At 42.4% G+C, this 12,898-nt stretch overlaps 1 protein-coding gene across 1 annotated transcript in view; it reads left to right on the top strand.

Moving 5' to 3' along the window:
- Positions 1–12,118, top strand: part of MYO5B (myosin VB) — a 51,780-nt gene extending 39,662 nt beyond the window's left edge. The window contains exons 17-24 of the mRNA XM_039390877.1: positions 514–657; positions 1,725–1,876; positions 2,227–2,316; positions 4,273–4,423; positions 5,117–5,402; positions 5,930–6,104; positions 7,027–7,107; positions 7,818–12,118. Coding sequence (XP_039246811.1) covers positions 514–657; positions 1,725–1,876; positions 2,227–2,316; positions 4,273–4,423; positions 5,117–5,402; positions 5,930–6,104; positions 7,027–7,107; positions 7,818–7,970 — 1,232 coding nt within the window. The 3' untranslated portion in view covers positions 7,971–12,118. The remainder of the gene's footprint in view (positions 1–513; positions 658–1,724; positions 1,877–2,226; positions 2,317–4,272; positions 4,424–5,116; positions 5,403–5,929; positions 6,105–7,026; positions 7,108–7,817) is intronic.
- Positions 12,119–12,898: the final 780 nt, after the last annotated feature.

The raw sequence follows: 12,898 nt of genomic DNA, 5'->3' as shown, positions 1-12,898 counted from the left end.
AAGGTTTCCATGGCTCACCCAGCTGGTCTCTGTCAGTGTGATTTGCATGCTGTTTGCTGCAGTATTTGCATGCTGGTCTCTTCTGCTTTATTAAACTTGAGCGGTGCCACCGTGGCTCTGCAGCTTTGCAGACAGACAGAAGATGTGATGCTTAGGGATTTATCATTGCCTGCCTATTTTTTCCCCCCCTCTCTGCAAAAACCATACACTAAAGAGCTTCCCACAGGATTACCACCTTCTAGCCTGTGGTCTCTTGGAAAATAAAAATGGCTTCATTTTTTCCTCTCGTAAGTTCAACTTTTGCACTTTTTCTTTCATTCAAGAGTCTGAAAACTCTGACTGGTAATTCAAGATCTGCTTGTTTATATTTTTTTATAGGTCTGTCAAAGCTGATGGCATTATTGGGAATTTATTATATAACTCTTTGACTTGGTGTCTGCACTTAGGCCGTTGCAGGACGTGAATAGTTCTTGATTTCCAGGTACAACCATTCATGCTCTTCTCTCCTCACAGCATCCCAAACCACGCTGCCAGCAGACAGGAGGCCACACGACAGTAACATGCAAGTTGCTGTCCAGAGGAAGGAGAAAGATTTTCAGGGCATGTTGGAGTATTACAAAGAAGATGAGCCACTCCTCATCCGAAACCTCATTACAGGTGAGGAATTTCCTCTACTCCTTTGCCTGACTCGTGCTTCTTTTTCCTGGGAGCGTTTGTGAACTTGTGAGATCAAGGTAGACAAATAGATCATCTCAAATTAATCCCTTCTGGGGCTGCATGTTTGTGGTGATGGCAATTGGGGTAGGTAAAGTAGCTGCACTAAGCAGGTAGACCAGCATGGATGTAATCCTTAGGGATAGCAAAAAATTGGAAATGCAAAACAAGGCTGCAGTTTTTAGAGCAGGCAGTAAGTTGCTGATGTAGTAATAGATGGGGAGGGGGTAGCAGAAGGATAGACCCTGGGGATTTGGAACAGCAGTGGAACAAAGGCAGTTTGGTTTATGAGGTAATAATAGATAACAGATAATGAACCTGTGAGCTCTTCTCTGCTGCACAGACTGATCAGAATTGCTGCAGCATCCCCCTGTTCTGTGCTGTTTGAGAAGCCTTGTGAGGATCCAAAAAGTGTTCAAAGAGAAGTGCTACTCATTGCTGTGGTCTTTGAACTTCCCCTAATCAGACAGGCTTGTTCTGTAGAGGCTACAAGTGCCTTCAGCTACCATTAGGATTCCGTATCTTGATGGAAGGAGAGATTTACTATGTCATCAGTTCAGAAGAGGGGGGGGTATAAACTGTGGCAGGTACACCTGAAAGCTTCAGGGGGCTTTTCTGAGGTGATTTGTGTCCTGCTGGGGTAGACTTTTACGTGGTGAAGAAGCTCTAACCCTACCTGTGCATCCATCAGATGTAGTGGGATGCTGTCACACACCTCAGTGCAAACAGTGCTGCCCTCCCAAGCCCCAGTGCTGTGGCTCCTCAGCAGGTCCATCTGTCCTGCAGCTGGACCTCTGGTTCTGTGTCCATGCTGCAGAGAGGGATGCAAGTTGCAGAGCCAAAATATCATTTTCCCCAGGGCTGGGGAAAGAAGGGTTTGCCTGGGTGCAAAGGTCTCCAGGTCTGGTGTTCTCTGCTTTACTTGTCGGTTGGTAAAATTTTAAGTTTGTTTTTTGTGGGGTTTGTTTGCTTGTTTGGTTGGTTGGTTTTTTAATTGTCAAACCTTCTAGATCTCAAGCCCCAGGCAGTGTCTGCTACTGTTCCCTGCCTTCCTGCCTACATCCTCTTCATGTGCCTCAGACATGCAGATTACATCAATGATGACCAGAAGGTGCACTCCTTGCTTACCTCCACCATCAACGGCATTAAGAAAGTGCTGAAGGCAGGTGTCCCTTTGCTCTTGTCTTGGGGTTGAGATGCTGTAAAATGGTAATAACCATGTCCTAGTCTGTGATATTCAGCTCTTACGGTGATTTGCAAGCCAAATCACTCTTAGAGCTTCCCTTTTTAGAACAACAAGGAGAATTATGATCTAAGCAATAGAACTGTTTGCATTTATGGATTCTTTTTAAAAAAAAGTTTGTAGGGAGGAAGTGGCTAATACTGCCCATCTGCAGAGAGAAAGCTGCCTGATTCTAGGTGGAGAAACTCAAAATTGTCTTGTCTTGCTATGCCAACATCCCCCAAGGAAGGGGAGGGAGGATCTCACGGGTTTTAATATCGTTTCTCCAGAAACACCACGAAGACTTTGAGATGACGTCGTTTTGGCTGGCGAACGTGTGTCGCCTCCTGCACTGCCTGAAGCAGTACAGTGGAGACGAGGTAAGAAACCATCACTGGCCTGGAGTGTGTTGGGATTCCTCCAGGGAGGCTCCTTGAATCTCCTGGGTGCAGTGGCTTCCCTCTAACCCTCCCTGGCGTGATCTCTGACTTCCCTCCTTTGTTAATCTAGTTGTAACATGAGGCAGCTCCTGGAATTTTAAAATCCCAGAATGTTTTGGGTTGGAAGGGACCTAAAACCCCATCTTGTTCCAAACCCCTGCCATGGGCAGGGACACCTTCCAGTAGACCAGGTTGCTCCAAGCCCTGTCCAGCCTGGCCTTCAACACTTCCAGGGATCCAGAGGCAGCCACAGCTTCTTTGGGCAATCTGTGCCAGGGCCTCACCACCCTCACAGCCAAGAATTCCTTCCCACTATCCCATCTAACCCTGCCCTCTGGCAGTGGGAGGCCATTCCCCCTTGTCTTGTCACTAACAGATAATCATAACATGAGATTTCAGAAGGAAATTCTGTCATTTCTTCCCATCTCAGTAATATTTCCTAAGTTGAAGTAAGTTCTGTTATAGCTGATCCCCTCCAACAAAATGAGATTATCACAGTCCTTCCATGACAATGCATGCTGCCATCCTTGTAGCTATCTATTCTGCATATTGTATTTTTTAACAGAGCCAAAGACTGGGGTTTTTTGTTTAGTCTTGATTTTTCTTAGATATATTCAGCATTCAAAGTCTAACAATAAATAAAAAACAATTTCAGGCAATGTAATTAACTATTTAGGTAATTCAAAAGATAATGATTTGTGTGTAAAACCACAGTCCTGGACTTGGAATATTTAAAATTAAAATTTAAATTAAAAAGGAAAATAATTTAGAGAACAGTTACTAGGAGTTAGGCTCCCATTTGCCCTCTTCTGTCTGGATAATAATATTACATTTAAAGAAAATCTTCCCCAGAAAACCAGCAGGATAAAAAGAAACCAACCCAAGCTTAAATTTCACATTCTTGCCATGATTTACTGTGTTCAATGAATCAGCTGTTTGCAAATTCCATCGATAACTGGATGCAAAAAAAAGAGAGGAAAAATAATTCTGAGCAGTTTCAAAAATACTGTTCTCTTTAGTTTGAATTCAACCTATTTTTAAGAAAAGACTTAAAAGAAAATCCCAAACTGTGTGCAGTCTTTTCACGTGAAGAGCGTGCTCTTTGATTAGTCAGGAAAATGGGGAAATTGTGACATCAACTCAAATATCCACATGTTGTATTTTTGCATTTTGCTCGTCAGCAACCAACGAAAACAGTTGCATAGTTCTCACTTTGACAGCAATTAAGACCATATGAACAGGCAATTAAAGCATCTGTGTTAATTGCAAAATTACTGTACATCACATTTGCTTCTGCCTCTAACACTGGTATTAATGTTCGAGCCCAGACTTCAGGGCTTACGGCATCCCCACACAGCATCAGAGATCAGCTGCTTCTTCAGCAAAAGGCAGGCAACAAATTTGGCTATTTGGAGAGATTTATAAACCTCAGATCAGTTTGAATGTTGTCAAAGCACATAGCACGCGGTTATAACTTTTTCTTCAATTTTCTAAAACCTTAATTTCTAAATACTTGGTTTCCCATGAACAACTGCAGTTCAAAAAAGGGGTAAGCACATAGCTAAGAAGTAATTTCTCTAGGACTGAAATGTCGTTTTCTAGCTTCTGTGTGTTGCAATTAATAGAAACGTTGCTCCTTGCTAAAGCTAAAATGAAAAACTGATAGTCTAATGATTTTCTTCAAAAAGTAGTCCTCTAGTAATAATTTATGAACAAATGCCTGAGTAAATCAAAGGTGATTTATGAGTCTCGAGCTTTTCTATAATAGAGTAAAAAATGTACTTTGGGTATATTGTACTCCGAGGGTGTGAGGGTTTTTTTTTTAACGCAGTGATTTTGATGGACTGTAAATGGGTGGAATAACGAACCTGGGTGTTTTGCTCTCCTCCTGCTCAGGGTTTCATGACACAAAACACGCCGAAGCAGAACGAGCACTGTCTGAAGAACTTTGACCTGACCGAGTACCGCCAGGTGCTGAGCCACCTCTCCATCCAGATCTACCAGCAGCTCATTAACATAGCACAGGGCATCCTCCAGCCCATGACCGGTGAGTTCACAGCCTCTAGGAGCGTGTTTCCTGTCTGAGATTGTCTGCTCTGACTGTTTTTCAGACCTCTGCACAGTGCTAACATGACCTGGGAGAGTTTTTATTTTCCCCCGTGATAGAAACCAATAAGGATGAGGGGGGTTTTTTTTGCACCTTGATTGAAGGTATCCCTTTCCTTTCTGTTGGGGAGGTAGTGACAGAGGTGAGGTGGTGCTGGTGGGTTCCTCTCCACACCAGGTTCATGGTTAACCTCTTCATGGGTGGAAATGTGTGGAGGAGAAAACTGGGAAGAGGAAAAAGACTATGAAGACCTTGTTTTGCAAGGATGAGAGAACTATGAGGAGAGTTACCTCCTTGACCAAATCCCTGAATCTGAGGAGTGCCCCATCCCTGGCAGTGTTCAAGGCCAGCTTGGACGGGGCTTGGAGCAACCTGGTCTAATGGAAGGTGTCCTTGTTCATGGCATAATGTGCTAGGATTCCGTGATATTTGTGTACTTTTTAACTGTTTCGTATTATCAGAGCAAACCATCAATTCATGGATCTGCCCTGCTCTCAGACCTCGCAGCACCCACCACTTGCATCACTGAGACTGATACGTTTGTTACAGCTCACAGAGGAATCTGTTCTTCCCTCTAGCGACTAATAAGTAGGTGGATACAGGCTTTTTTAGCTCATTTTCCCCTTTTTTCAGTGTCTGCGGTGTTGGAAAATGAGAGTATCCAAGGGCTTTCTGGTGTCCAGCCAATGGGCTACAGGAAATACGTCTCCAACTCACCAGAAGCTGACACGTCCTACAGCCTGGACAACATGATCCGCCAGCTGAACACGTTCCACAGCATCATGTGTGACCAGGGTCTGGACCCAGAGATCGTCCAGCAGGTGTTCAAGCAGATCTTCTACATGATCAATGCGGTCACCCTGAACAACCTCCTGCTGAGGAAGGATGTCTGCTCGTGGAGCACGGGCATGCAGCTGAGGTGGGGCTGGGGCTTGGGGCAGGGATGGGCCTGCTTGAGGAAGTTCTGTTAATTAAGTGCACTTCTCAGAGGAAATGATTTAAATCTTCCTTTTGCTACCCGCTCCCCTTTCAGCATTGGAGCTTTGTGTGCTCCCCTTGAACTGGGGGGTGGGAACAGCAAAAGCTTTTATGGAGGTATTTTCAAAGGTACCTGGGTGCCCTGCAGGATTTTGTTAGCTTTTAAAAGCTGGTTAAAAGCTTCATTTTAATTGACTGTTGAAACTTGGAGGAATCTGAATGCGCCTCCCTTGTGCTCTTCAGCTGTTACATGGCTCATCTATTTGTAAGGTACGTAGAGTATAAATTTTTCTCTGAGTTGTTGAGTATTAAGCGTTGTTCTGGTAGTCTCTTGCTGTGTGTATCAGAACTATGCATCACAAAAAGCCACATATACCAGCACTACAACATATCTTGAGCCTCATGGAGGATTTTTGAGCTGCTACGCCTTCTCTCTGAGCTTGCATGTTGTCTCGGTTGCTTACTCAGGTTTAACATAAGCCAGCTGGAGGAATGGCTGCATGGGAAGAATCTGCAGCAGAGTGGAGCAGCACAAACTTTGGTGCCCTTGATTCAGGCAGCACAGCTTCTGCAGCTGAAGAAGAAAACCTCGGAGGACGCCGAGGCCATCTGTTCCCTGTGCACATCACTCACGACCCAGCAGGTAGGCAGCAGGGTAGAGGTTTACACCACAGGGTATGGATGATTAAAGGAGTGGGAAAGGGGGGTCCCCTGGTGCCAGTTCTTCACCGTCCAGCCTCAGTCTGCCATTCCCTCAGCGGGGGCAATCTGTCCTTTTCAGGAGTGACTCCTCTCAGAGGTGGTCACTGTGGTGGCTCCTCTCTTACAGTGCCACAGATGGCACTGGAGCTCCAGAAGCATGCTGAAATGAAACCCACCCCTGAGGAGTTCAAGGTGTAAGTCAGACTCTTGGGATTTTAACCCACCTGTTGTCTTCTGCCTGGCTAGGTCTGCAGGATGCCCACCAAGGATTCCTATTTGGAGCAGGAGAAGTGCCCACCTAGGCTGGATGGATCTGACCTTAAACTTTGAGACTCCATCCCAGGAGGATATAAACTCATGTTTTTTGCTGCTGGATTGCCCGGTCTAAATTTGATAATGACTTAAGAAGTGAGAGGTGTGAGCTGATCTCCAGCGATTCTTGGAGAGCCTTTCTAATGTATCTCCATCTCTCTGTCTTGAACAAGTGTTTTTGAGAGAAACTGAAGGGTAGTAGGGGAGGAACAGGAGTAAGGGAGCATCAAGAGAAGCATTGTAGAGGTGACATCTGAAGTCACCCATAACACCATGTGCCAACTAAGTGGCATCCCTGTACAAACCTGTTGTCCAAGTCTATTCCCAGTTTACAAATGTTGCAATAAGAAGTGACTTTGAGAGGTCCATTGCAATAACTTACAGGAGGCAAAGGAAAACACCAGGACAAGATTAGTGCTGCTTCTGCTTCTCATTTGTGTCACAGGAGACTTATTATGGCCTTATCATGACAAACTGTTAGTGATGCTTTGCATTCTGGAAAGGTTTGGCTTCTTATGACTCTCTGTAATCCTATTTTTTTTTTTCAACAGATCGTAAAGATACTTAATCTCTACACTCCTGTGAACGAGTTTGAAGAACGTGTGACAGTAGCTTTCATACGAAACATACAGGTAAATTTAAATGGCTGTAAACTGGAGGGCACGAATGGCATCTGTGTAATTCCAGTGACATCTGTATTAAATCATTGCTAACTCGGGCATTTTGCAATAGGCATGCTGCTGCATGTTGTCCTGAGTTCAGGACACACGTACAACACACAGCTGCAGGGTTAACCAGGCTGTTAATCACAAAATGAAATAAGCACCCAAATTCCCAACTCAGCTAGTTCAGCTGTTTAGTAAGAGCACAAGGTTGCAGGAGTCAGCAAAGCATTGGGGAAATGGAGCTCCTTCTAAGACACGAGGTAGAAATTTGGAACTAAAGGAAAAATAAAACACTTTTTAATGCTCAGAAGGAGGAAGCAGGAAAAAGAAATGTGTTCAGCTACCCACAGAATATGTTTCTGTCGCTGAGCAGCTGAATCAAAGAGAGACTGCTGGTATTGTGCAGTGCTAGTTTTTCTGTGCAAGGGGGTCATGTTGCTTTGAGGTTCCTGTATCTTGCTTTGTGCTCATCTGGAAAACAAAGCCAGGTTCTCCTGAAGCAGTGTTTTCTACAGTCTGTGTAGAAGTTCCTTGCTCAGAGGAAAGCTGCTGCAATAGAGAACAAAGTAGTTCTCACTTTTCTGCACTGTCTATAAAATTATGTACATTCTCACCACACAGGCAAAGAAAAGGCAACAAGGGATACTAAATTTGTTTTCTTCTCCCACACCTCATAGATGCACTTGCAGGAACGGAATGACCCTCCACAGCTGCTGTTAGACTTCAAGCACGTGTTCCCAGTTTCGTTCCCGTTCAACCCATCCTCCATCACCATGGACTCTATTCATCTCCCTGCTTCTCTCAACTTGGATTTTCTCAATAAAGTCTGAAGAAAGTAGAATTAAGCTCACCTCTCATACCCAGAGACCTCCAGCAATGAAAGAAAAAATCATTAAAGGAATTTAAGGAGCTCTTTAAATATGGACCAAACAGGCTTGTGGAAGAACCAGTGCACAGTAATGTATGGATGTTGAAATGTAGAGTAAAAAGAGGGACTGGTCCATATGTTTTTGGGTTGGTTTTTTGTTTTTTGTTTTTTGTTTTTTTTTTTGTAATTTGTGGCTCAGAAATAAGGATACTTGAAAAGTAGATTTATTTTTTACTGCTTGATTTGATGTTGACATAGTTCAAAACCCATAATCATCTCCAAACGCCACTAACAAAAAGGAACAGGAAGTGGGAGACAGCAACGGCCTGGGATGCTGCTTGTTTCCACTGATGTGGAATTTGTCACAAATTCTATGTTTGAGAAATGCTGTTGTTCCTCCTAACTACATCCAGTGCTTCTGCTTCGTGGGAATTTAAATAAATTGGCAGCGTGGACTTTCCTCCATTACCAAATTTACATTAGCAAAGGTTTTGTCGTAGCGAGATAACCATGATACAAGAAACTGCCTTAAGCCTTCTGCTTGTAGAATAGCATCACCCTGATCCCTACTGTTGGCTTTCCCTGTGCTTGTAAGTGTCAAAAGCTTTCATCCAGTGGCTATCAAGGTTCTTGGACCTCTTACACGGCGTGTATCAGAATCTCATGCATAGATCACGCTAAGGCAGCCCAGTTTAATTACAGGGTCCCCAGCACTAATTAGTTCCGTGTGTAAGTCCTAGCTGTAGCTGTCCGTGGAAAAACTCTGTGTTCATGCCAGTAGCCCCCCCAAAATGCTACCAGTTGTGCATATACAGGGCTTAGAGAAATGAAGAGAATACTTAAAAAAAAAAAAAAGGTTTAAAAAAAAAAAGAAGTGAAATGTTCTAACACAAAAAAAGTTGTCAGATGGTGTGTTGGTAATGTGAGCCATTTCTTTAAGAATGAACACGAACTCTTTGTCTACAACGAGCTTAAATAAATAACTGCAATCAGTGCAACCTCTGTTAGGATTTTTTTTACTAAATTTATTAGCTTCAGTTTAGAAACAAACCAACCTTCTGGCCTCACCACACTGATGCTGGAGAGCACCAGCTGCTCACAAAGACAGTCACTGTTTTTTCTTGGTACTTCCACAACACATTGAATTTTCAGTGGCTGCCGAGCAGGGAAAGAGGTGGGTTCCCATGGTTGAGTGGTGCTGCTCAGAGTGGTGATGCTCCTGCCACAGCACAGTGTGCCAAATTGCAACCAGGATGTTTGGCGACCAGCATTCTGCCCTTTCCACTTCCACAAGGATCTTGTCTAAATAGATCTTAACCTGCCTGCTTTTGTGGTCCTGGTTTCTTTTGTGGCCCGTAATTTCACGATGGTTAAAAAGCTTTCAAAGAAAAACCCAGTCTCTCCATCTGACTACTTTTATTTGGTGTAAATCGTATCCAAACACTGCTACACTGTCTGCTCAGAGGTTTAAAGAAGAATGTGAAGTGTCTTGAAGGTACACTAACTCCTGTCTGCTGCAATTAACCCTTTTAGGCTAAAAGTGTGTTTTGATTTAAACATCATGTATATAATCTATGTATATACAAACTGTAATAGTCCTGTATGTACTAGATAGCTGTATATAGTACACTTCTAAAGGAAAGCACATTTTTAAAGGAAAAGCTGAGTGCTGTGAAGAATTGTATTGGTCTATGCCAGTGGATAAATACCTTGTTTCAAATGGAGACTGGTTTAGACCGGCTGTTACCACTGAAGGACAGACTTAAGGCTAAGAAAATATTTTTTTCTCCCCTAACCATCACCCAGCTAATCACAGAAGATGTTTTGCTTGTATAGAGCCAGCACTACCTCCAAACTACAGTCCTTGAGCACTCACATCTGCTGTGTATTCAGTAGTGCCTTCATCTCCCCTTTATATTCAATGAGGGTAGTGCCACCAGTTTGCTGTCTGTGCCCAGCAAGCCCACACTCCTGTCACCCACTCATCTACACCACCTTTATTTATTTGTACCTACCTCTTTTCACAATGAATGTCTTTGCAGTGCTCTGAATTTTTTTTAATTGTCTCCCATCCCTTCCTTCCAAACTCTAGTAGTCATCACGGTTCAAGAACAGATAATTCGAAGTGGAATTCACCCTTTCTGTAAGGTGGTTTTAACACAGAGCTATTGCTCAGGATTCATAGTAGGTCAGCAGTTTCCTCTCAGGCACCTCAGGTCTCTACCTCTCACTGAAGTAAATTATTTGCAGTACAATTCCCACGAGATTGATTAAACTAATGCTTATCACTCAGACTAATGACAGGTTGCTGCAGAATCCTCTTCTGCAACAATTTTGTTCCTGATCACAATTATAAAATGGGCTTAATGGTCTTCTAGGGGATAATGGTCCTTCCACGTTCAGGATCATAATTTATATGTACTTTCTTAAAAACTCTTGGTACGTATAGATGGGAACTGGGATTTAACGTCTTGATCTGTGATCATGTAGTTTATCCAGTAAGATCCATCTGAAAGAGGACACTGTATGAAATATCTTTAATATATGTTATCTTTTCTGTTAGAAATTTTTAAAATTTGTATTTAAATGTTAGTTAAATTGCTATGTTTGGGCATGCCTTTCCTCAGATTAGCAATTCTTTATTTAAAAAGCTAATCGAACACAAAGCATGGCTTTGAGAACGCTGGCTCTTCTCCAGTTCTGTCTTTATTTTTAAATATTGATTATTCAGTTGAGTATTTTCCCACTCTGTGCCTTTAGCTCAACCACTGTTTATCTGAAAAAAGCATTAAAAGAGGGGAATATTTTTATTATTTGGTCATAGAAAAAGTTGTCTGTGGATTTAAAACCCTACTTATAAAATCTTACTTTGACAAGGTCTGCAAAAACACTTTGAATTTCCCAGGAAAAAAAACCAATACTGACCCATGCTGACTGTTGCATGTATGACATATCTCAGAAAAGCACTATTGGGAACAAAATAAAATAAAATAAACGTTCTAAAACCCCCAAATCACATAAATCAGCAGCATTTCAAACGCAACACTTCAAACGTGAGTTCAGGCATGTGCTGGCTGACCTACAAGAAACATCCAGGACAATGTCCGTGTTTCATTTTCACCAGAAACTTCCTTTGCTATTTTTCTTTTCCTTTTATTGGCATTTTGTAGCTGAGGTTGCTTATCTTGTCTGGTAAAGCTGCTGTAGAACATTGGACCTTAAGACTGATTTGATGCAATCCTACATCACTATCATTTTTTGCTCATGCAATTTATCCCACTGGATCTAAAAGAATTTCTTTGTAGGAGCGAAACAGTAACAAAATGTGGGCATGTTTTAAGCAGAGTTGCTGCCTTTAATCATCCTGCAGCTTGCTCACTGAAATCTTTGTCGGACCTGACCTTTTATTTGCGTGATTTGCAAAAGATACAAATGAAACAGCTGCACTTGAAACAACAGGTTGTTTTCCTCCCTTTTCAACGGTAAATGCATAAAATTGTTCAAACTTATTCTTTCAGACCATTAACTGAAAAATTAGCATTTTATCATTGCATATAAATAGAACCTAATTAAAATAAATTGCATGAACACCCATGAACCTTTTTCCTCTGACTTTGTTGATTCACATATATATAACAGTCATAAATGGATTATTTTTTTTCTGAAAGAAATTCGAGCAAGGTAGATGATAAGTAAAACAATCCAGAGGACATATTCCCCGATGAGTATCCAAATTATTTCAAGGTGTGAATGCCAGTGGACAAAGACTTTCAAATGAATTTGAAATTAGAAGAAAAAAATTATGTATTTAAAAAAAAAAAAAAGTGCTACTGTATTGCAATATCTATTTTATTTGTTTGGGGATTTTATTTTATTTTTTCTTTGGTGTGAAGCGTCTACCTTAACGAGCAGAAGGTATAGCTGCTGTCAAAGTTGAATGATATACATGAGTGAATACTGTAGATGAAATACTACTGCTTATAGAATATTTTTTCATTTTGAACAAATCTGTAAACTACACCTTTGTTTATAAGAAAATGCTTGTAATAGTCACTGTGCTATTCAGATGGGGATAAAAACAAAATTTGTGAAATAAACACTTTTGAAGAAGTTGTGACTTGTGGTCAAAAATGGAAATGTAAAAAAATAACCTCTATCAATATTTAGTTCTGTCTCTTGGAAACGCTTCTATTTTAACATTACAAAGTAGCTTCATAAACATTACAAAGTACTTTATGAAAAAATTAACAGTATCAAAGGTTTTACTCAAGACACTGAAAGGTTTAGAAATTATAACTTCATTTCAGAGATGCTGAAATAATCTGAGCAAATTAGAAATGAATTGAGTGCGGAATCTTAAGGCCTTGAAAGCCACTGTGAATGAATGAGGAAGAGGGGATGTACTGCCAGCCCTTGTGCATGTGCTTAAATCACAGAATCAGAATCACAGAACGGTTTGGGTTGGAAGGGACCTTAAAGTTCATCCAGTTCCACCCCCTGCCATGGGCAGGGACACCTTCCACTAGACCAGGTTGCTCCAAGCCCCATCCAACCTGCCCTTGAACACTTTCAGGGATTCAGAGGCAGCCACAGCTGCTCTGGGAAACCTGGGCCAGGGCCTCAGAACCCTCACAGACAGCAATTCCTTCCCAATATCCCATCTAGCCCTGCCCTCTGGCAGTGGGAAGCCATTCCCCCTTGTTCTGTCCCTCCATCCCTTGTCCCCAGTCCCTCTCCAGCTCTCCTGGAGCCCCTTTAGGCTCTGGAAGGGGCTCTCAGGTCTCCTTGGATCCTTCTCTTCTCCAGGTGAACCCCCCCAGCTCTCCCAGCCTGGCTCCAGAGCAGAGGGGCTCCAGCCCTTGGAGCATCTCCGTGGCCTCCTCTGGACTC

The sequence above is a fragment of the Pipra filicauda genome, unplaced genomic scaffold (assembly GCF_003945595.2).
Source record: "Pipra filicauda isolate LSUMZ 115617 unplaced genomic scaffold, ASM394559v2 scaffold128_size5466820_pilon, whole genome shotgun sequence".
In the NCBI taxonomy this organism is placed as follows: Eukaryota; Metazoa; Chordata; class Aves; order Passeriformes; family Pipridae; genus Pipra; species Pipra filicauda.
The sequence above is the reverse complement of the archived record's forward strand: the minus strand, read 5'-3'. Positions and strand labels throughout refer to the sequence as shown.